The 22,518-nt window shown below is 44.6% G+C and overlaps 1 protein-coding gene across 2 annotated transcripts in view; it reads right to left on the bottom strand.

Annotated features, from left to right (window-relative positions):
* Nucleotides 1-3,807: 3,807 nt before the first annotated feature.
* Nucleotides 3,808-22,518, bottom strand: part of GLP1R (glucagon like peptide 1 receptor) — a 49,888-nt gene continuing 31,177 nt past the window's right edge. The window contains exons 12-14 of one of the 2 annotated variants that reach the window (XR_008955662.2): nt 21,660-21,701; nt 16,259-16,482; nt 3,808-16,108 (exon numbers count right to left, since the gene is read on the bottom strand). Coding sequence is in view for 1 of the 2 variants with exons in the window: in XM_034962035.3 (XP_034817926.1) it covers nt 16,315-16,482; nt 21,660-21,701 (210 nt within the window). In the remaining variant the exon portion in view is untranslated. Of the gene's footprint in view, nt 16,483-21,659; nt 21,702-22,518 lie in introns of both variants that reach the window. The other variant, XM_034962035.3, reaches the window with a different exon arrangement.

The following is a 22,518-nucleotide window of genomic DNA, read 5'->3' as shown; positions in this document are numbered from 1 at the left end:
ATGTGGAAAACCCTCTGGGATGTTTATCTCAACCGCTTGTGCTGCTTTTTCAGATGTTTTTTTCAGTTTAAAATTCACAGAGGAAAGGGCCCATCAGAGGTCCTGGGAAAGGCATAGAAAGCTACCAGAAGTGATTTATATATGTATTTTTAAATAAAACAGCAGCCCCTCTCTAGACTTAGCAGGCAGTGTTACAGTTGCTTGCACATAGCTAAGCTTTGCGGGAAGGGGAGGTGGAATGACTAAGAATTTACATAGTTGGCAGAGAAAACCAACTCCCTAAGCCAAAGAAAGTAACTTTTGAACCATATGCTTTGGTTTCTATCACACATACTTTTATTTCACAACTTTGGAGCACTAGGCTACATAAAGACTTGGATCCCATTCTCAAAAATCTGAGAGAGAAGACAAGATGAGTGCACACAAACTGTATTATAAAGTACAGGACATAATGTGAATGTTTATAAAGGTGTAAGGTGTGTGTGTGTGTGTTCAAGGGAGAGATCACTTGCAGTCCTAAATTCTATACTATATAGGATTTTCACTTCTATGTGAAAAATACTCTTTCCTTAACAAGTCATGGATGAACGTTTTGAAAAGTATGGTCTATAGACCACCCACCTGCATAGGAATCTCCTGTAGTAATGTTAAAATGCAGATTCCAGGGCCCCCACTGACTCAGAATGTCTGAGGGTAGAATCCTGAGAATCTGCATTTTAACAGCCTCCCAGGTGTGATCTCTGGCACAATAAAGATTAAGAGCCGCTGACGTAAACAATAAATGTTAAAATAGGAAGAAAATTTAGTGATTATTAGATCCAAGCAAAGAAAATTGGTGTGCATTTTTAAAGGGAGCAATGAGGCTTGCTATTTTTCAAACTGTTCATTTGGAACACCAAAGCGAGAGAAGAAGAAACATAGCTTTAAAACAATGAGGAACTAACTCCAAAGACTACGTGGAAATTAAGTCCTTTATTTTTGAGGTTTTCTCTAAATGATTACAACAAGAAGTACATGCTCATTTTAGAACATTTTGGAAATACAGGAAGGAATAAAATATTGTTGTACTTCTATGCATATATTTTAGAAGCCAAGAGGTACATGGGGTGTATAGTGAGAACATCTCCCTCCACCCTGCCATGTTTGTTCTTTCTCAAGCCTGCAAATGACACCATTCTAAACACACTATTCTTTCCCTTGCTTTCTTTTTCTTTCTTAGGAGTTTGAGTTTTATTTATGTGCATTTGAAGTTTTTATGTAAGGGAGTGATATGATCCAATTTACTTTTTTTTTTTTTTTTTTTTTTTGAGAGACAGAGTCTCACTCTGTCACCCAGGCTGGAGTGCAGTAGTACGATCTGCCTCCCAGGTTCAAGCAATTCTCCTGCCTCAGCTTCCCAAGTAGCTGGGACTACAGGCATGTGCCACAACACCCAGCTAATTTTTGTATTTTTAGTAGAGATGGGGTTTCACTATATGCTGGCCTGCCTGGTCTCAAACTCCTGGCTTCAGGTGATCTGCCCACCTCGGCTTCTCAAAGTGTTGGGATTACAGGCATGAGCCACTGCAGCCGGCCCCCAATTTTCATTTCTAAAAGATCATCCACGCTATGGTGGGGAGTAGATTATCTATGTCATTCATTCATCCATCCATCTATCCATTTACAGAGCATCTAAACTTTGCCAGTCCTGGTGCTGGGCGTAGCTCATACAGACATAAGGCAGACAAGGTTCCTTTTCTCAAGGAGCTCACAGCCAAATGGGGGAGGTAGCCAGTAACCAGACAGTTACAGTGCAGTGTGGTAAGCCACACTGAGAGTATGTCACCTGAACGAGGACCACAGCATCAAAAGAGGATCTTAAATCACAGGTCAGGAAAGGCTTCGTGGAGGCAGTGACACTGTGCTGAGTTTAAAGGAGGACTAGGTACTCCCCCAAAAAAGAAGGTGGGGGCAAAAAGTAGCATTTTGGTCAGAGAAAACCACCTGGGAGAAAGGTGATAATCATGAAGGAGAATAACAAGCTTGGATGCATTCTGAAGACTTGGATGTTAAGGAACAAATAAAAGGAATTGATGAGAGGCAATTCCAGAAAGGAATATTGAGTGCCTCTTGCTTTTTGAGCAAACAATATTTCTTAATAATTACATCAGCACAAATAGAGCTGCTTCCTCCTTTTTCACAGCTACAGAGTGTACCATTGTATGGATAGATTATAACTCAACAAGTCTCCATTAATGTATATTTAGGTAGTTTCTAATCTTTTGTTGTTGCAAACAATGTACAACAAATATCCTTGCACATATGTCATTTCAACATATGGGAATACTTCTCTGGGATAATGTCTTAGAATTAGATTTGCTGGCAAGAGGATATTTGACTGAAAATGTTGATAGATGTTGCCCTGCGTAGAAGTGATTCTTATTTACATTCCTACCAGCAATGTAAGAAAATGCCAATTTCCTCATATCCTCACCAACACAGGGTGTTTTCCCAACTTTCTGTACTTTGCCAATATCTGAGAAGTGAAATGACACCTCATAGTTTTAATTTAAATTTCTTATTATGGGCAAACATCTTTCTATAAATTTATGAGCCATTTGTATTTATCTGTGAACTGTTTTAGCTTTTGCGTGATTTCTGTTGAGTTCTTGGGAATTTTAAAATTTCATTTAGGAACTCTTCGTAAATGAAGAAAATTGGCTCTTTGAATTATGCATTTCAAATATTTTTGCTCAATTTGTTCAAACTTGTTGCCGTTTTTGTTTCTGTGTGGAAATTTTTTGTTGTCAAATTTATGTATTTTATGACCTGGGTTTTTGTCATACGGCAAAAAAATTTCCATGTTTACCCACTGCTTTCATTTTCTATATTTAAGTTTTTTTTCTATAGTATTTAGTTTGGAGTGGGGTTACAGATAGGGATCCAGCTTTATTTATTCAGGCATCTATTTGTTCAGGTATCTAGTTCCCTCAGGTTTATTTATTAAATAACCCATCTCTTTCCTGCTAATTTAAAACCCTTCTGTATCATATACCACATTTCTTGTGTATTTGTATCTATTTTGGGCTTTCTGGTCTGTTCTTTTGATCTGACAGCTTTTTCACTTTTTATTATTGTAGCTCTTTAGTGTGTTTTAAAATCTGAATGGGCTAGACACCTCTTTATTACTCTTATTTTTGCTTTCTTTTTTAAAACTTATACTTAACATGTTTATTTTCTCCCTAAGTTCTTTAGAATTAACTTGACCAGGTCCCCAAAATTTCTCTTGATATTTTTATTAGTTTCACATTAAATTTACAGATAACTTAAGGAGAAGAAGCACCTATAAGTTATTGTTTTACTGTTCAAGAATACGGTATGCTACCATTTGTTTAAGCCTCTTTTACTGCCCCTCAGTTGCATTTTCAAGTTTGCTTTATATTGATCTTACTATTCCCTGTTATTCCTGGTTATTTTATCTTTTGCTGTTAAGTTCAGTAGATCTTTTCTTCTATTATTTCCTCCAACTTGTTGTTGTGTATGTGTGTATGAAAACTATTGATTTTGGTATATTAATTTTGTACCAGTCCTTTACCAAATTCTCTTACTAATTATAATGATTTTTCAGTTGATTTGCCTGGATTTGCCACATAGGTAATTATTTCCTTTTCAAATAATGTAAAATTTAGTTCTTATTTTACCTGTGGGGTTTTGTTTTGTTTTGTTTTGTTTGTTTTGTTTTTTGAGACAGGGTCTTAATCTTGTCACCCACGCTGGAGTGCAGTGGAGCAATCTTGGCTCACTGCAACCTCTGCCTCCTGGGTTCAAGCAACTCTCTCACCTCAGCCTCCCGAGTAGCTGGGACTACAAGTGTGCGCCGCCATGCCTGGCTAATTTTTTGTATTTTTAGTAAAGACGGGGCTTTGCCTTGTTGGCCAGGCTAGTCTTGAACTCGTGGCCTCAAGAGATCCTCCCCTCTTGGCATCCCAAAGTGCTGGGATTACAGGTATGAGCCACTGTGCCCGGCCTCTTTTCCCAATTTTTATGCCTCTTATTTTTTTCTCTTTGTCCATTACGTTGGCTAAAACACCCAGAAAAATATTAAATCAGAATAGTAATCAATGATATCTTTGTTTTGCTCTTGACTTTAATAAGCATGTGCCAGTATTTCCCACTAAGCATGATCCTGGCTTTGGGGTAGTGAATAGATAGATAGACAAACAGATATCTTAAGAAATTACTCATCTGGGCCAGATGCAGTGGCTCACGCCTGTAATCTCAGCACTTTGGGAGGCCAATGCAGGCAGATCACTGAAGGCCAGTAGTTTGAGACCAGCCTGGCGAACATGGAGAAACCCCATCTCTACTAAAAATACAAAAATTAGCCAGGTGTGGTGGTGGGTGCCTAATAATCCCAGCTATTGGGAGGCTGAGGCATGGGAATCACATGAACCTGGGAGGTGGAGGTTGCGGTGAGCCGAGATCGTGCCACTACACTCCAGCCTGAGCGACAGAACAAGACTCTGTCTCAAAAAAAAAAAAAAAAAAAACAAAAAAGAAATTACTCATCTGTACTTACATTATTTAAAAGTTTTTCTTAAATTAAGAATGGATGTAGAATTTCACAAAATCACCTTTCAATGTAGAGGAAATTAATCTTATGGTTTTTCTTTTTGATCAATTAATATAATCAATTAATATTACAGATTTATATATTGAACCATCCTTTTATTCCTGGAATAAACCACCCTTGATTGTGATGTACTATTTTTTGATGTGCTGATAGATTCTGTTTAATAGTTTTATTTATGGTTTTTATCAGTGATTTTCATGAGATTGTAGTATTTTTTAGCACTTTAGATTTTGAAATGTATAAAAAGCATATTTTTAAGGTCTTCATTATAGATTGCTCCCTTTATCATTATGCAAAGCCCTCTTTGTTTTCTTTATTGCATTTTGCCCTGAATTTATTCTTATCTGATATTAAGGCTGGAAGCCCTGCTTACTTTTTGTTTGCATTTGCCTCATGTGCCTCTGCCCATAGTTTTGTTTTCAGCTTGAATTATTTTTATTAGGTATGCTGCTCATATATAAAGACTAGTTGGGTTTTCTTTTATAATCTATTGTGAGAATATTTTCTTTTAATAGGTGAGTTTAACTTATTTATGTTTATGAAAGTCTTGCTTATCTCATCACATTTTATATTATTCTGTTTAGGTAGCTTCTTTTACCATATGGTCTCTGGGTTTTTTGTGTTTGCTTGTTTTGTTTCTGTGTATGTGTGTTTCTTTCAATAATCTAGAAAGTTTACATTTCTGTTTCAAGTTTATATTTTTAACTTTATATTGATTACTTAAAAATTGATATTTTTAGGCAATGTTTATTAACATCTGTAAAAAATAAGTGTAATAAATTTATATTTCCACCTTCTTCCTACTTTTCTCCATCTTCCAACCCCCAGCTCTACTGATTTATTGACTAATTGATTGACTTTGTATCTTTAAATATAATTACAACCTACTACTTATCAGCCTTAAATGATATATTTTGACCTGATAGATAATGAAATCAACATACCACCACTACCTTTTATGCCTCCTCTCTTCTTTCCCTCATTTTATTAGTTATACCATATTGTTAAGGTTTATAACATTTATATTCTGTTCTTTAGTCCTATCTCTACATTTGTTTTAGTCTTAGTCCTATCTACAATTGATTTTTTTCACTTAGTGATTAACTCTGAATATATTCTCATGTTATTGTCCTACAGTATTGATTTTGACAGCTGCATAATATTTCTGTATGGATAAATGTGCCAGCCTTTATTTAGCCAATCCCCTATTATTAAACATTTCAGTTGTATTCAGTTGTCACTAGCATGAATAGTACAAACCAGGCTAACCTCTTTGAAATTTAAAATTCTATATTTCCATCTCTTAGAAAAGAGTAATTAGAAGCCAATCCCTATTAAAGCCGGATCTCACACTTTAATCACCAAATCCCCTGGTGATCTCGTGAAAATGTGGATTCTGATTAAATAGGTCTGGGTCAAGGCCTGAGATTCTGCATTTCTAACCACCTCATAGGTGATGCTGATGCCACTGGTCTTTGGACCACACTTTGCATAGCAAGGTCTTTGAATACATTTCATTTCTAGGGAATTCTACTTGAATAAAAAAAATGCTAGAAAACATAGTCTATAGCAGTAGTTTCATTGTGTCTTATGATACAGTTTAAAATATCACATTTGTATCATAATAACTTGTAGCATATAATTATTATTTGTGAACATTCATTTTACAATTTTCTTAAATCTCATTTGTTTGGGCTTATTGTGGATATGTCCCTGGAACCCTCTCAGATGTGTACATCCCTGTCACATGGAAAAAAAGGCTGAGACCAGAAATAAAGCAGAGGTCAGACGGGTACCTTAGAATGAGGCAGTGAAAAGAAACCTTTGGACCTCAATTTGTAAATAATATCTGCACTCTTAATCTCTTGGGGATGTTGTTCAGTAGGTAGGTGGTTGTTTAGGTGGTTTTATCCTACCAGGCCCAAAGTGATCTGGCCCCTGCCTCTCTTTCCAGGTTACATTCACCTCCTTGGTTTGGCAGACTTTCTGTAAAGGGCCAGTTGGTAAATAGGCTTTGTTGACCAAACTGTCTCTGTTGCAATTACTCAACTTTGCCATTGTAGAGCAAAAGCATCCATAGACAATATATAAGTAAATGAATGTGCCAATAAAACTTTATTGATAAAATCAGGTGGTGAACCATAGTTTACTGATCTAACAAACTAAATATGCTTCTTTCTGCTTTAGGGTTTTCACTGTTGCCTTTTCTGGGAACTCACTCCCCTAGATGATCCTAGGTCTTGCTCCCTTACTCCACTGGGGTCTCTCAGATGTCACTTCATCAGAGAGGCCTTCCCTGACCATCCAGCCTAAAATAGCACCCTACCCCCATATCTCCATGTCCTTTACTGCCTTTCTCTCTTGGTAAATATTTCATTGATTGCTTCACTAATAATATTGATCTTATTTTAATAACTCTTAGAGAAAAGCATATGTGTTGACAGGCAGAGTATTCTTTATATACATGGCAGTTCATTTACAGTGGACTATCTCTAGGGACAGAAATAGCTTTGTTTTGCAGAGCTTGTTTTAATCATTTTTCTTCTAATGACTTTTCCTCTGAGATTTAGACTGAGTTTGGCGGTGCCAAACATATTGTGAAATGGCACCGGATTGGTATGAAACAATCGCCTTGTTCTAGATCCTCATCAATAAAAAAAAATGTCTTTGGCTATTCTGGCTCTTCTCATAGATTATTATCAGGTTCTGTCCCATATATAATTTTCAAAAAACTATTTCTGCAAAGAGGAGCATTTCCTAGACAATTTGCATTTTTCCCAGAATCCTCATGGCCTAATAAAAGGCTGGGCAATGCAGGGTGAGTAGGGGCCCTGGAAGAGACATTTCCTGAAGAAACATGATCATTTTGGAAATTCATGTTAGAATCTGATCGCTTCGGAGGATCCAGCCCCAAGGAAGAGAGAGAAGTCAGATTCTGAAGTTCATGTAAGGTTTCTGTGATCTTGCTGCTATAGCCTTTGGAAATCTACATCTATGCATCATTTTTAGTGTGGCTGAAGAAAGCTGTTCTTCATGTGGGTGGCCAATGCAGAGGGTGCATGAGCCCCACACTTCATTATGGAGATGACTCTAACTTGGGGGTATTACTGGGATTTGGGTGGCTTGGCATGCTCCCAGGAGATATGCACCATGGATACAGAATGTCTCAAGAGCTATTGCATTTCTCATGTAACAAGTGACAGCAAGACTAACTCAGTCATGGAGCCTGAGAGGTAAGGGCCCCTTCCTGCCAGAAGGAAGGTCTGTATTTGAGAAGCAGATGTTGTTCAAGGCTAGGAGAGTGAGTGAGAGCACTGCTGTTACAGCTGATTCTGAGACCCCACGGGTGGCATTCTTTCTGGACTTGTGGCACCACCATGCCTTGTTTGGCAGGCTTCACAATCTTTACCAATTTCTAGAAGGTGTTTTTGTAAATGCTTTATGTAGCTGGGATGTTATAGATGTTTTTCTTGACAGCTGAGAATATTTCAACACAGTATAATTCTTAATGTAACATGGTTCTTTCATATAATGAGTGTACATGAGAAATCTTTTCATCTGTATTTTTTTTTTTTTTTTTTGAGACGGAGTCTCACTGTGTCTCCAGGCTGGAGTGCAGTGGCGCAATCTCAGCTCACTGCAACCTCTGCCTCCGGGTTCAAGTGATTCTCCTGCCTCAGCCTCCCAAGTAGCTGGGACTACAGGTGCACGCCACCACACCCAGCTAATTTTTGTATTTTTAGCAGAGATCGGTTTTCACTATGTTGGCCAGGATGGTCTCGATCTCTTGACCTCATGATCCACCTGCCTCGGCCTCCCAAAGTGCTGGGATTACAGGAATGAGCCACTGCGCCCAGACTTCATCTGTATTTTTAACTGTACCTTTCCAAAGGATGCCATTGGAAGGACATTGATTTAACTTAACTAGGGGGAAATGTCTTTGCTTTGGTGTGTGTCTCTGGTTTGGCTTCTCTAGTCTCTACTTTTAACACAAGGATTTGAAAGATGAAAGAGCTTGAGGGTGGTTTTATTGTCAAGTAGCATCTAATCGATGGGTAGCAGAGGGGTTTATTAAAGCTGTAAATTCAATTTCCTAGGAATTTTGAAGGTTCAGAAGGGTTCTGGAGGGCAAAAATATGGTAAAACACTGCTTTTTTTTCAGCCAGAAATGTACATAATGGTTACAGATTGTCAAAGACTGGAGCTAAAGGGTAAAGTAACCATGGCCTTTTTGTTGTCACTATTTAGTTTGTGTAGTTGCCAAGTGTGTTTCTAATGCAACCTTAGGTCATCGGCATTAAAAAAGTTTTGTGTAAATATCATTTACTGCCTCAAGTCCTTGCTCTTTCACCCTAAAGATTTGGAAAGTTAAAAAAAAAAAAAAAAAAAGCCTGCTAATCGCCTCTGGGTGTTACCAGCCTGCATTAGCTCTAAGGCAATCCATCCCTCAGCATGGGACTCCCCAGTGTTTGTAATTCTCAGCTATTGATTTTGTTTGTAGTTGGAGGTTGTACCACAAATAAATTCTAAGGTCTATTTGTCCTACATGAGGGGGAGCCATAGTAATTCATTCTCACATTGGTGACCAGTGTCAGTGCGAAAAAAATAAAAGTCTTGTTGGATTCACTCTGGGCCGCGGGTCTTTTTCTCTTTCCAAAATCATTGTGTTAGTTAAAATGAGCTTTTGTACAAAAGAAAATATTCTATCACCGCTTAGGATTAGAGAACGCTACAGGGAAGGAGCTCAGATTTATGGAAGATGGAGTTAATAACGCTGACTGGAGATAGGGTTCCTAACCTAGTTCCTTGTCGCATGCCACTTGTAATTCTCATTCTTTTTTCCTCCTCTGCCATTTCCTCCCCTCTTTCACTACAGCCCTTTTTCACAGTTAAACAGTCTGCTATTTTTCTTTTTTCTTTATCTACTTATGTTCTGGCCTCTTCATCTTCTCTTCCTCACCTACCCTTCCCACCTTGGGGACACTCAGTTTGACTCCTTCCTTGTAGTCACACAATATTGGATCTCTGTTCCCATCTTCTCCAACCATCTGGCTGCATTTGTCATGTAGTCCAGCTTGTGCTGCTAGTTTCCAGCCCTCCCTCTCTGCCCCACCAACTATTTCTCTACTTCTGATGGGGAAAACCTCACTGTTTCCAGTCTTTCTCTTTGTGTGTATGTGTTGGGAGGGTGGGTAGGGAAGGAGGGAAAAAGGAAGAAAGGAAGGACAGAGGAAGAGACAGAGACAGAGATTGAAAGAGACTGAACTGCCATATGTTCATGGCACAGGGTTTTGAGAGGATAATAAGGGAAGGGGACAGGAGTTCTCAAACCTTGAAAATGCTGATATGCATGGCATGTGAGTGAGATCCTTCACAAACTCTATGTGGAACACAGTCTTCCCCATCTGGGGGCAGCAGTCACTAGAATATGGCTTTATATTGCATGTGAGGATGAATGAGTCTGGAAGCCAAGAATTCTCATTTGTCTCCCCAGTGGCTAGGCCTCGGAACAGCAGGGCAGCTCCCCAACCCCCTTTCTTTAGGCTGAGGTCAAGCCCTTATTAAGCCACAGTGCAACCTCAGAGAAAGAAGGTGCACTTCTACCTGATTTCTATTATTTGTAATAGCTACCTAGAAATGTGGTGGTCATTAATTGGTTTGGGTGGATGTTTTCCTGGAAGGTAGGGAGGGGATAAAAACCTCTAATTTGGTCCTGTTAGGTGGAAGGGGAAGGGCACAGAAAGGTAAGAATATCCACAGGGGAGGGAATTAAGTCAAAAGCAAGATTGGTGCAGAGAAACAAATGCAGATGTTCCACCTGCCGCTATCAGGAGTTGGCTGTAGGTATAACTTGCTCTCAGGGTAAGAATTATTCTTATGTTTGAAAGGGACAATTACCACAGCTTGTCTAAAAAGCGGATGTTTAAAGATACTTTCAGGTAAGTACACCGACCTTCAAATAGGTGTAACTGAAATGATGGGGGAATTAGGAGAATCTGCAATTCCTCTGCCCTTCTATAAGAGTGAGTTGCAAATCTGGAGAGTGGGTGATTATTTAAATTGGAGAAAAGTTCATTTTTTCTGAAGATGAATTTCTAAACAGCAGTTCCATTCAAATTCTGTGGCTGCTTTGCAAACAAAGCTTATGCTTTTATGACTTTTTTTTTAATGGATTTAATGGACTGAGTTCATTTAGACAGGAGAGATCGAATGAATGAGCGGAATTAAAATACACATCCATTTGGCCGTCAGTTATTGTTTAAGCCACTCGACCACCCAACTTCTCTAATTAAATGACATTGCAGTCCCTGCATAAAGGCTGCGATGGATAAATTAGTACTTGGTGAGTGCTTTGAAGATGAAAATCACGGTGTGAGTAATGAGCAAGGTTTTTTTTCCTTGGCTGGAAACGGCATCTTTTGTGTTTTCCCACTGCACTGTGAGTCACCTGGATTGACATTGCAGAAAGCCTCCTTTCGCAAAGGAAGAGCAAGAGAGACAGTAGAGACAGACTTTTATTTGGCTTACAAGGCAAATTAGGAAAGAGTCTGCATCCATTCACATCTGTACAAGGAATTATATGACCTACACATTCGCTACCTATAGAAGCTGGTCCTATTTTGCAGGAATTTATACGTTAAGAAATCACCTGGAAATGATCTTGTTTAAACACTCATGAAGAGCAAACATCCCCCAAGAGCACTGAAGATAGAAATCTATCTTTGTCCCTCCTGAGGGCTTGGCTTACCTCTCTGTTGGTGCATTTAAAGGTCTGCATCAAATCCTTCCAGAACCGATGGGATGCTGGAGTTTGTCTGCTTTGAGGATGGGATGATTATTTTAGTGGAGGAGCTTAGAACTGCAGGTTTGGAGGTAAAGTGCAAACTGTTTGGCAAGATCAAGCACTGGCTGTCTGGGGTGAATTTTGCCCTTCCTGCAATGCCCCCGTTGGCTCCCCTGCAAAGAACTCAACTTTTTATATGTTTCAAACTGTGGTGAGAGCTCTTTTCTCACCACATCTAAACATTCTCGTTTAGATATGTTTTTCTTGTCCTGAATTGCTTTGACACAGCAATAATTAGTCACGCTACATTGTCTAGGCTGGCTAATTACTGATAGTTTGGCAGGCCCCGTCAGAAAGGTTGCACCACCCAATGTAAGTTAGGATCCAAGCTGGTAGCTGCCCTGCTCCTCATCGCATCCAAATGTAGAATGAGGTGCGTCCTTTTCAGCCCTGACAGCACCTCACTCTCAGCTGCACCCCCAAATTGGTCACAGCTGAAAGAACAGCATTCACAGTATGGCCAGCAGGGTCACCTATTCCTGAGGCAGCTGTCGGGGAGGAGGAGTGCAGGGAGGGAAGTTGGATGCATCGGGGAAAAATGGAGCCACTGCTAGACAAGGTCCTGGAAAATAGGCTAAAATGGCCAAAGAAGAGAGAAAACTCTCTCCTCTGAGAGATTCAGATACATATATATTCCAAGAGACTTGGGGAGTTATTGGAAAACAATTATGCTTATCTGCTTCCTGCCAGTCTGTATTCCTTGACAGAGCGGAAGTAGCTATAGATACTGCAGACACACTGTGGCACTAAGTAAAGTGTTTGAAATTATACTGCTTAATAATGCTTCCTGTCTCGGCCCTCTGCAGACCCAGAGAGCTGATCTGGGCCAGCAGGTAACAGTGTAGGGGCATGGGAATGTGGTTGGCATAAGTTTCTCACTTGGGCGATTTTCTTTCCCAGGGGAACTCATTCCAGCCACAAAAGAGGGGAAAAATGTTAAGAGTTGATCCTAATTTGGTTTCTGCTGAATGTTTAGCACGTCATTCACACAGGTGTCTTTGCAGAGTAAGCCTCCGTATTTTATTTGAGAATTTTTATAGTTTGCCTCGTAGGAGCCAAAAGCAGGGTAAGCACTGTAGATTAGAATCAATTCAACAGAGGGAAAATAAACCTTTGGAATAGATTTTGCCTTCCCTGAGCACGTCGCAGGCATTAGCAAATAATGGGAGCCCTGTCTGCGCATGGAGAGGAAGCATCTACCACTTAGACTCCCAGCCTCGGGTGTGCGGTCCTATGACCTGCACAGCGGGTGTGATGATTCTGGAGTCATCATCTCCTAACTTTATGCTGCTATGCACAGAAGAAACATGCACACACACATGCACACACATACACACACACACGCCCACACTCAATGTTCTTTCCTTGCGGAAGAAAGAAATGGGAGGGACTGAGGAGGGGAGGTCTCCTGACTGTGAGCTGCTGGATAGAACACAGACAACCCTGATGAGAGTGGCCAAGACCTTCAGAGCATGGAAGGGAGTTGACTCCATTTGCCCTTTGTGGTGCTGTGCCATCTTTGCTAGGCTACAGTTGCTGTTTGCTAGCTGTCTCCAAATTCAGAGGTTCTAAAGAGGTAAAGGGGAGGTTCAAGACCTTTTAGGTTATTTCAGTACACTCTGTGTGACTATCAATACAACTTTTCAAACACATAGAGAGGCATCAGAAAAAAAATTAAGCCAATCCATTAAAAGAGTGCTGGAATTGCCATCCAAAATGGCTTATGTGCTGTTTCTATGTATATGTGTGCCCTGATGCATTTCATTTCTTAAGTTTAAGACAAGGATGAATGAAGTACCAGTGTAAAAATAGGAAAGCACATCCTTCCCCTCCTCTCACCAGTATAAATTACAAAGGAGATGACACTTTCACCATCTGATGAGTCTACCTTTGCTGCTATATTTCCTCTTCAGTAGAAATTCCAGATAACACCACTGACTTTTACTCAGAGTATCTTGAACAGCTATTTATAGTTTTCACCTATCCTTCCCAGAGGCCTCACTAGACTGAGAGAAAAGGTCTTGTCTGGGTCCTGGCCCAGCTCAACCACCCTCTAGTGTTGTGACCTTGGGCAAGCCACCTCTGCAAGCCTCATTCCTCAATCCTATAGATCGGGCCAGGGGGGATCACCAAGGTCTTTCTCTGCTCAGAGCTCTCCCAGAGCTCCAACGATGTGGTCTACAGCATGAGGCACGCTAAGACCATAAAAAATCATCTCTGCAATCCAGAAACTCATTTTAAAGGGAAGGAACTTTGCAATATAAGTGTTTTGTTTCAGTTCTGTGATTCAGCTGCTTGAAAGACTGAAATGGCAAAGAAAAATTGACAAAATGCAAGCCCCTAACAAGTTTGAGGAAGCTGGCCAGAGTGCTGAAGTCAGCTGCTGTTCACAACAGCCATCAGACCTTGTGGCTACAAAGCTCAAACAAAAGCAGCGCCTACACCCTGCTGGTCAGCAATAGTACCCCAGGACAGAGGCAGCCGAGAGTTCTCAGCAAGTTCCAGGCGTATGGCATTAGGCATCAGGCATGTAAACAGCTGCTGGAATTTCAGAGTACATTGCATTCAATAGTTCCCAGACCTGTTGGAGCCATATTTAGCTTAGGAAAGCTTGGAAAGAGTGCAGTGCCATTTGAATGACTATTAATAGCTTCGGGGGGCGGGGGGAGCGGGGGTTGGAGCAAAGAAAAGATTTCTTCAGTTCGGTATCTTGTATGTATTCATGAAGGAAAAACTTCCTCCGTGTTAAAAGACTTGGGTGTGGGGGGTCTGATGAGCCTTCTGAAATCAGGAATCACCAGTTCCCGTTGGGAAGACAACTCTACTTACAGTTTAAACTAAATGATTTGAGCTTCCCAGGTGCCTAACTAAGCAACTTCTTCCCTACAATCCCTCTCCTCAGCAATTTATTTCACACAGATTATATCAATCTGTTTCTTTGTTGCTATGTAATGTAATAATGATTCTCAAAATCCTCAGTTTATCCAAAACTTAAACACTTGCACCAGCACTGTTTCCCACATCAACCCACTGGTGCCCACGCTCACGAAGAGACAGCAAATAAGGGGTGCCTTTGGGAAGCCTGCCCTTGTTCTGGGGAAGCAGGAATGCCCCCCTGCCCATATTGTCTCAGTCAAGGCAGCCATCCACACAATTCCTTTCTTTAGCCCGAGGTTCAACTTGCCTATTAACAGAGACAACACTTCATTGAAGCTGAAGTATAAGAAATTTTCTGCTTGATGTGTTTTAGATCCTATTATTTTCCTTGCACATCACATGCCTCTCTCAGGGGCACAGGAGAATGTGTCTGGGGTAAGGTTTTGGGGAGGGTTCCCACCATTTAAAAGGGAGAGAGAGACTGACTCATAAAGGAATCCGTCGGAACCCTCTGCTCTCCCTGGAGGTCCTGACTCCCAAGTGCGAGCTCTCTCTTGCTCCAGAAACTTCTTTTGCAGCCACGAACTCCTTGCCAGCCTCTCTAGGATAGCCATCTGTCTGGCTATCTGCAGTGCTGCTGTGTGTCACCATGGCTTGGGGCTTCCTCACCATGGCTGGGGGCAGGATTGATAGGTTTCCCCGCCAGTCTTTCTGCTGTTCATTATTTGTGGGGGAGGCTGCAGGCAGGGCAAACCCTAATTAGCTCCAAGTGTGAGTGGGTCAAATCAATTACTACTGCACTCTCCCAAACAACATCACTACAACCATGATTTCGCTCATTTCCACTAGATGGGAGAAGTCAGAATTGCCCATTGTGCACACAGACTATTCACAGCAATAAAGAAAAGTGAATGAAGTATATACAAGCTCCCAAGTGGGGGAGCCTGCCTCCATGGTGCTGATGGGGACTATTGGTTTCCCTAAGAGAGTCTCTTCATGGTCCCCTAAAGCTAGAGAGTGTATCCAAATTCTCAAGAGACAGCGTGTGGTCACAGATAAAGTATTTCCAAGGAGAGGTGGAGGCAATGTCTCTCTTGGCCCTCTGGGCTCCTGGAAGTGGCAGGTAATCTACATCCACAGTCTGGACATTCCTAACGTGTCCCTAGATGAACCCCAGAGGATTCTTGAGCGTCTTTAAAATAGACTTGGCAGCTCATACCCCAGGGCTGGGTTCCCCGGTGGCAAGCCTGCCCTGATTCTCTGGGCATGGCAGAGGCAGGCACCAAAACAACTCAAATACCTGGAGGAGAAGCGAGCACCGTCTCAATGCTCATTCTTTCTCAACACCACCTACAGCCATTTCCAGAAACAGCTGCTGGCAGTGGCCCAAACAAAGCCCCTCAAAAAGAAACTGGGCAGTGAGATGAGGGGGCAAGACGAGGGAAATAAGCAACCCAGACACACAAACAGCTTCCCTTTGAGAGAAGACAGGGGAGGGTGGTGACCCCAAGTGATGCAAGCAGAGGAGGCTCCCATCACTCCCGCTCTGTGTTTGGCTGAGGTTAGAAGAGCCACTTTCAGAACCACCTCCTCTTGCAAGCCCCAGTTTCACTAATAAGCCGTTGACCTTGAGTTTGAGTCTGGGGTTGATTTGCGGCTCTGTCTGGGGGAACCCCAAGGGCCTGTGGTTTCACAAGAAGCAATCCTCCTCATTTTCACAGCGATCGTTTTTCCTCTCCTCTCGCCACTGTGATCAAATTAGGAGGCTGCTTCTCCTAGGAGAAAATGTGTCCATGGTCCCAGGAGGCACTGCCCATTTACCTGTCTGATGGGTTTGGGGAGGGAAAGCAGGGTGTGTGTGTGTGTGTGTGTGTGTGTGTGTGTGTGTCCCTTCCTTCCCCTGTCCCTGGGAGTGTCTCTCCCACCTGGATTGGCCACCCGGCCTGCAGCAAGGACCCCAGGGAGGGCAGGCGCTGGAGTCTCAGCTGCAGGAGGCCTGGCAAGTGGCTGTGTACATGCTGCTGCCCGCCGTGGCTCCACTGCTCAGGCTGCTGGTGGGACACTTGAGGGGCTTCATGCTGCTGTCCCTCTGGATGTGCAAGTGCTCAAGCCGCCAGCGCTCCCAGCTCTTCCGAAATTCCAGCTGGACCTTCCATGGGAAAAGGAGGGAAACGAAAGCCATCATGCAAACCAATGGCTAACAAAATGGCCCCACTATTACATTAGTGGGGAAGGGAAGAAATCCACTGCATTATATTAAGAGACACAAGTCAAGGCCTTCGGGCGCCTAAATTAATATCCCAATAAAATTGTTTATTGTTGTCTCCTATTTTCTGCAGCTCCTCAGGAGAGAGATCAGCTTGATGACCTAATTGGTCTTTTCCATCTCTAAACTCTGTGATTCAGCTAAGTACCTTTTACAATCCATCACAGTATTATTTAACGGAAGAGAATGAGAGGGAGGGTGAAACACAGGGAGACAGGAGATGGGAGAGAGAAGAGAGACTCTGTCTTTACAGCGCACATTCCAGTTTCAGCTTGGATGCTTGAGAAGGGGGACGGCAACCCCCAGCCTTCCTGGTGTCTACAGCAGACCCTTCTAAACTCCCTGAGGGCTTCTCTCCAGGCCCCAGCACCTCACAGGGGAGGAGGGAGGGAAGGAAGGAATGTGGCTGAGACGGGAAACAGCAGGGAGGAAGGGGCAGCCAGTGAGGGCTTCTTAACTGATGCCATCCAGAGAGACACTGCAGTGACCATGGGGGTGCAGCCCAGGGGAGCTCAGTCAGCCAGGATCCCTGTTGTGCTGGGCTCTGGCCTCCCCATCAGGAAAAGCCTCTCAGGAGGGCCAGATTGTTGGGGCAGAAAGAGACAAATCCAAGTAACACTGTGGAGCCCCCATCCCTTGAGGGTTTGTGGCAATGCTGTGGCTCCCTGTGGTGGCCAGTGATTCTGGTCCCTGGAGAGGCCTAGCTGGAACCTGCCAAGCTAGTCCTGGGGGGTCTGGACTGCTCTTCTGGGTGATATTCCCATACATTTGCTTTCCAGAGCTTCTTTGAAGTCCCCACCCTTCCCACACCAGAGTGTCTGGGGTCTGGGCCCTTCCCTTTAGGCCAAGTCACCAAGACAGCCAGATGCCAGCGGCTGTGGATAAGGGGCCAATCTCCCCACCAGCCCCTGTGCAAACAACCCTCCTCTCCTCCTTTGTCGTCCATCCAGCTATGCCCAGCAAGACGCCTGGTATGGCTGCATGCCATCCCTTAAAAGAACATTTTCTGCACTGAGTAGAGTTGAGATGGCCCAGAGGCTGCCTGCCAGGATGACGCCAGTGTCCCATGCAGCGTCACGAACCCAAGCTTGAGTGGGGGAGGGAAGGAGGCTGAGCAGACACCACCTACAGCCACCCTGTTGTATGCCAGCTCCCTGCCCGGCTGAGTCTTTGTGAAGGGAGCGCATGCTGACAGCTGGGATGGGGGCCCTGAGTCCAGTGGTGGCCCCCACTTGTGCAGCTGCCAGGAGGCCAGGCTTGTTTCATAGCCCTTCCGCTGGAGGGGGGGGAAAGATGGTAAACTGAGGCACACCTCCGGGAAACCAGAGACCAAAGAGAGGTTTCAGGGACACCTATGGGACTTCTCAGGGTGCTGACACACAGTGTCTCCTTCTGCCCCCATCTCCTTCAGCACTTTTCCTGAACCTCTGCTGTGACCCCTGTAATCACGATTGTCCTTGAAAATCACCATATTTATTGGGCACTTACTGTATGCACAGAATTTTCCATTAATTCTCTTAGCTAACTTTCACATCAACCCTGCAAAGTAGCTCCACATTTAAAGATGAGGAAACTGAGGTGCAGAGTGTTTATTTCCTCAGGTCGCTCAGCCAGGATTTGAACCTAGATCTGGCCTGATTCCAATGCCCGGCTCCTAACCCCTGGCCTCCTGCCTGCGTGGCTCTTGCAGTCCTGCTTGTCCCTGGTCCATCTCCTACCTCTCACCTGGGAGCACCTCGAGGGCTGGGACCACATCTGCTTCATCTCAGCATCCCTGAACCTAGCACAGTGCCCAGCATACAGCAGGTGCTCAGTACATGTGTTTTAAATGAACCAAATGAATGAACACATAAATACATGAGCATCTCACATCAGGTTCCTTCTGTTCCTCAGCTATGAAAATGAACCCACAAAGACAACACCACAGATTCTGAGCACCTGGGCTGGGACTTAGGCCCCCACACTTCCTCCTCCACCATCGGGTTTTATCCTCATCCCTGCCCTCGACCTCTGCAGTGCAGCACACCCCTCCTGACCTCCCTCTCCAGCAGGCACTATGCCAGCCTCAGGATTCGGGGTGAATTGGGAAGCTCATTCACCTTCATTTACAGCTGGGGAGACAGAGGCAAGGGAGGCAAAATGACTTGCCCCAGGTCACACAGCTCGGCAGTGGCAGGGCTGGGACAAGCACTCAGGGCTCTGAGTCACCTCACTGTGGCTCTCAGGCACAAGCTACAGCAAAACCACCTTCAGGCCTCCCCCTCCCTGTCCCCACTCCCGCCCACCAGCAGCTGGTGCAGGCCTTGGCAGCCACACAGAACCAATATTCAAGCCATCTTTTCTCCTCAGGTCACAAGTACCTGGCATTGCCATGGCAACCCTGGGTCTGCAGAACAGCTCTTGTGGACAGAGGCCTTAGCCCCAGAGCCACATGTGTCTTTTGTGGCCCAGTGACAATGATGTATCTGTCCTTGTGCCTGGAGCAGCCAGGGCATGAGGAGTCTCAGGGTGGGTTTAAAGGAACTGGGTGGTGCTCTGAAGGGAGACAGGTTCTCCCGTTCTCTGAGCAGGGTCTCCTGGACCCCATGGCACTAGCCTGGAAGATCCACGGGGAGATGCTAGCTGGGGTCTGTAGCCAGGCCTGGTCAGAGAGGTGCAACCCTGGTGATTCAGGATCAAGTTTTTTTCCAAGGGCAAAGAAGTACTATCCCCTTACAAAGGTGGGCCAGCCGTAGGTGGTGCATGAGGAGGGAGGTGATGAGATGACTAGGCTTGGAAGGATGGAATCTGGAGAGGCAGCTGAGCCAGGGGTCAGGGGAGACTCTTCACAATGGCGGGGTGGAAGCCAAGCACACGTGTCTGCTAGTAGGGCTGCAGTGACAGTGTCAGAGGATAGAGAAGTGAGAAACGGGGACGTGGGGGGTCGAGATGACAAGGTGGCAGCAGGGAGCCTCAGTCTCTCCCTACAGGCCTCTGCTCCTCATCCCCGCACAGGATACATGCCACCCTGTCTTGCCCCCATCACCACTGGGCTGGAATGGAAAGCAGCAGAGCTCAGGGCTGGGTAGCGCATCACCCAGCTGGCTGAGAGCATTCCTGGAGGGGAGGCCACCCACAGAGCTTAGGTTTTTGCACTTCCTCGTTTGCATCAGTTTTAAAGAAATTCATTTTGAGGATATGGCAGTGGAGGAGGACCAGGACTGCCTCCTGTGGGTCAAGAGCCTGTTCCCTGCCCTACCCTCCAAACGGAGCCTGCTGGGTCCTCTAAGACCTGTCCCAGGAGCAGCCAGAATCCCATTTATGGGCCACTGTTTGCCTGGCGCTGCCTTCACCTCCCCAGCACCTGCTTCCCTGAGGCATTAAGTGGGATCTTGCCCCCACCACAGCCCAGTGGGATCTTGCCCCTGCCACAGCCCACGAGCTCTACCACCTTCTATCTATTGAATTAGGCTACTCATTTCATTTTGCTGAGGCTTAACGTTCTTAGCTGTGAATTGGGGATACCATCTGCTGCACAGCATTGGATGTAATGAGACACTCTGAGCACCTTATATGCAGTAAGCACTTAAGAGACCTTGGTTTCCCTCCCATTTAGAGATCTGAGGGCCACGCTTCCCACAGGTAGCCAGTTCAGCAGAAGCAGGGGGAGGCCTCAGGGACAAGGGAACATTCCCCTCCCTTCCCTTTCACCCAGCCTCATTTTCTCTGCACGGCATCCTCTGAAATTCCTTAGGCCCCTGTCTCTGGGAATCACTGAATACTGATCTAACAGTGATTGCTTACTGAGCATCTGGAGATAATGGTGTGTGTTTCTTCATGCCAAGCAGCACCTGTGAGGAGCTAGGATGGGCCTTCAGCATCCCACCTTGAAGGAAGGACTTGTTCTCTGTTCCCCTTTCCCACCTTTTTCAGACTTTCTTAATCCTTACAGGATTATCCCCACTTTGTAAATGAGCAAACTAAGTTTCAGAGTGGGCAGGTAACTTAGGCAAAGTCACACAGCTCATTAAGTGATGGGGCCCAGATCAGACCAAACAAGATGCCAAAGCCTGCATCCTTGCATCTTTTCTGCTACATCACATTGCTTCTTTGAGCCATCTCATAGCTCCTTGAAACACCCAGGTCCCCACCCACTGTCCTTTCTGCATCCCCCACACCCATAGAAAAAAACAAGCCTATTAATGTGCTGACTCCAACGTCCCTGAGCTCTGGGATTCCAAAGCTGAGTACCTTGGTGGAAGGGGCCTTTTCCAGGTGCCCATGAACACAGCCATGCCCTCCTCCCAGGAGCTGACCATCTCAGGGATGGAAGGGAGGCCTGCTGTCCTGCAGACATTTTCAGGAGAGGGTGTGGGGCCAGCAAGAACCCCCTTCTCCCATCCTAGCACCAGAAAGCCACCCCCTTCCCCACAGTGAGCCAGGGCTCTTGCCTGTGTGTATGAAGAATGGGGTGCTTTCTGCTTTAATGCAGAATTAATTTGAATCCTGGCTCTGCCATGCCACTATTTCCACACTTCATCTTAGCCAAAAGGCTAAGAAGCGATGTGTGCCACTATTTCCAAACCTAGGGCAGGTTCCTGACTCTTTCTGATCTTCAGTGTTCTCATGTATATATAAAAAATGGGAATATGAAATAAGAATTTTAGCAGGGTTTTTTTTTTGAGGGATGTGGGGGTCATAATTAAATGAGATAGTGATTATTAAAGCCCCAAGCATGTGGCTTGGGTATGTGTGTGTTGAATCACTTTGTAAGTGACAGTCACTACCACCAAGCAAAGAGGGTCATTCAGGATCCCCTTAACATGAGTCTGGGTCTTCCCTAGGGTCACATGCCATTAGGGTATGCCTGTACATGTACGTGTGTGTGTGTGTTCATGTGTAGAGAGACCATGCACAGAAAACCAAATCTGTGGACAAGATGGCTTCTCAACCCTAGTGCCTCAGTGAGGTGAGTAGGGGGTTTCAGCTGGCAAGATTGATGGGAGTCCCCATTGTACTACTCCAGACTGGCTGATGGTACCCACCCACCAGGGTCCCCACCGTCCCTCCTCAGAGCTTACCTCATTGTTGACAAAGCAGTATAAGATGGCCACCATCAGCCCCTGGAAACAAGAGTCACATCAAGAGGGAGGAAGCAGGAGGGAAGTGCCCTGCAGACCGGCCCTGGTCGGAAGCACTTTGGGACTCCATCCTCAACAACCGCCTCCCCAAATCCAGCGGCCCAGGCAGATCCAGGAATGGGGCAGTGGCTTCCCTCTCATTTCCTTTCTGAAGGAACACCAGGGTTGCACCTCTCCGACTAGGCCTGGCTACAGGCCCCAGCTAGCCTCTCCCCATGGGTCTCCCAGGCATGTGCCGTGGGGTCTGGGAGACCCTCCTCAGAAGCTGCCCAGAAGCTGTAGAGATCCTACATCCAACTTCTCCTTGAGGAGGCCTGATCCAGTGAAGTACAATGACTCTGATCATGGAGAATATTCCCCACGCCAGCCCCATCTGTTGACGAAGGAGAACCAGGGCTCCAGAATTGTGTTCTGTGTGTCTGCACATGTATGTAAATACACACACATGAGCCCACATGTGTGCAGGCATCTCATGACACTCTTGAGGGGCAGGGACTAGTTTTTTTGTATTTTTACACCCCCTTAGCATTATCTAATGCTAGTGGAGAGGATCAGTTCTTCTCTTTGAAACTGTGACACCGTAACTCTGGTTTTAACACCTCTGAGGCTCCTCTGTAAAGTGAGGCTAACCCTGCACATCTCCTGGGTTCTGTGAGGAGTGAATGCGCAATGCATGTAAAGCATCTGGCAGGGTGCTCTCCACCAAGTAGATGGCAGCTGCAATGCCAGGCTGGTACCCAGAGCTACATCCAGGAAGGCTTCTTGTCCCATGTGCTTACAGAGAAGACTGGCCCAGGTA

The sequence above is a fragment of the Pan paniscus genome, chromosome 5, assembly GCF_029289425.2.
Source record: "Pan paniscus chromosome 5, NHGRI_mPanPan1-v2.0_pri, whole genome shotgun sequence".
Taxonomy (NCBI): domain Eukaryota; kingdom Metazoa; phylum Chordata; class Mammalia; order Primates; family Hominidae; genus Pan; species Pan paniscus.
Note: the sequence above shows the minus strand (reverse complement) of the source record. Positions and strands in the feature narration are given on the sequence as shown.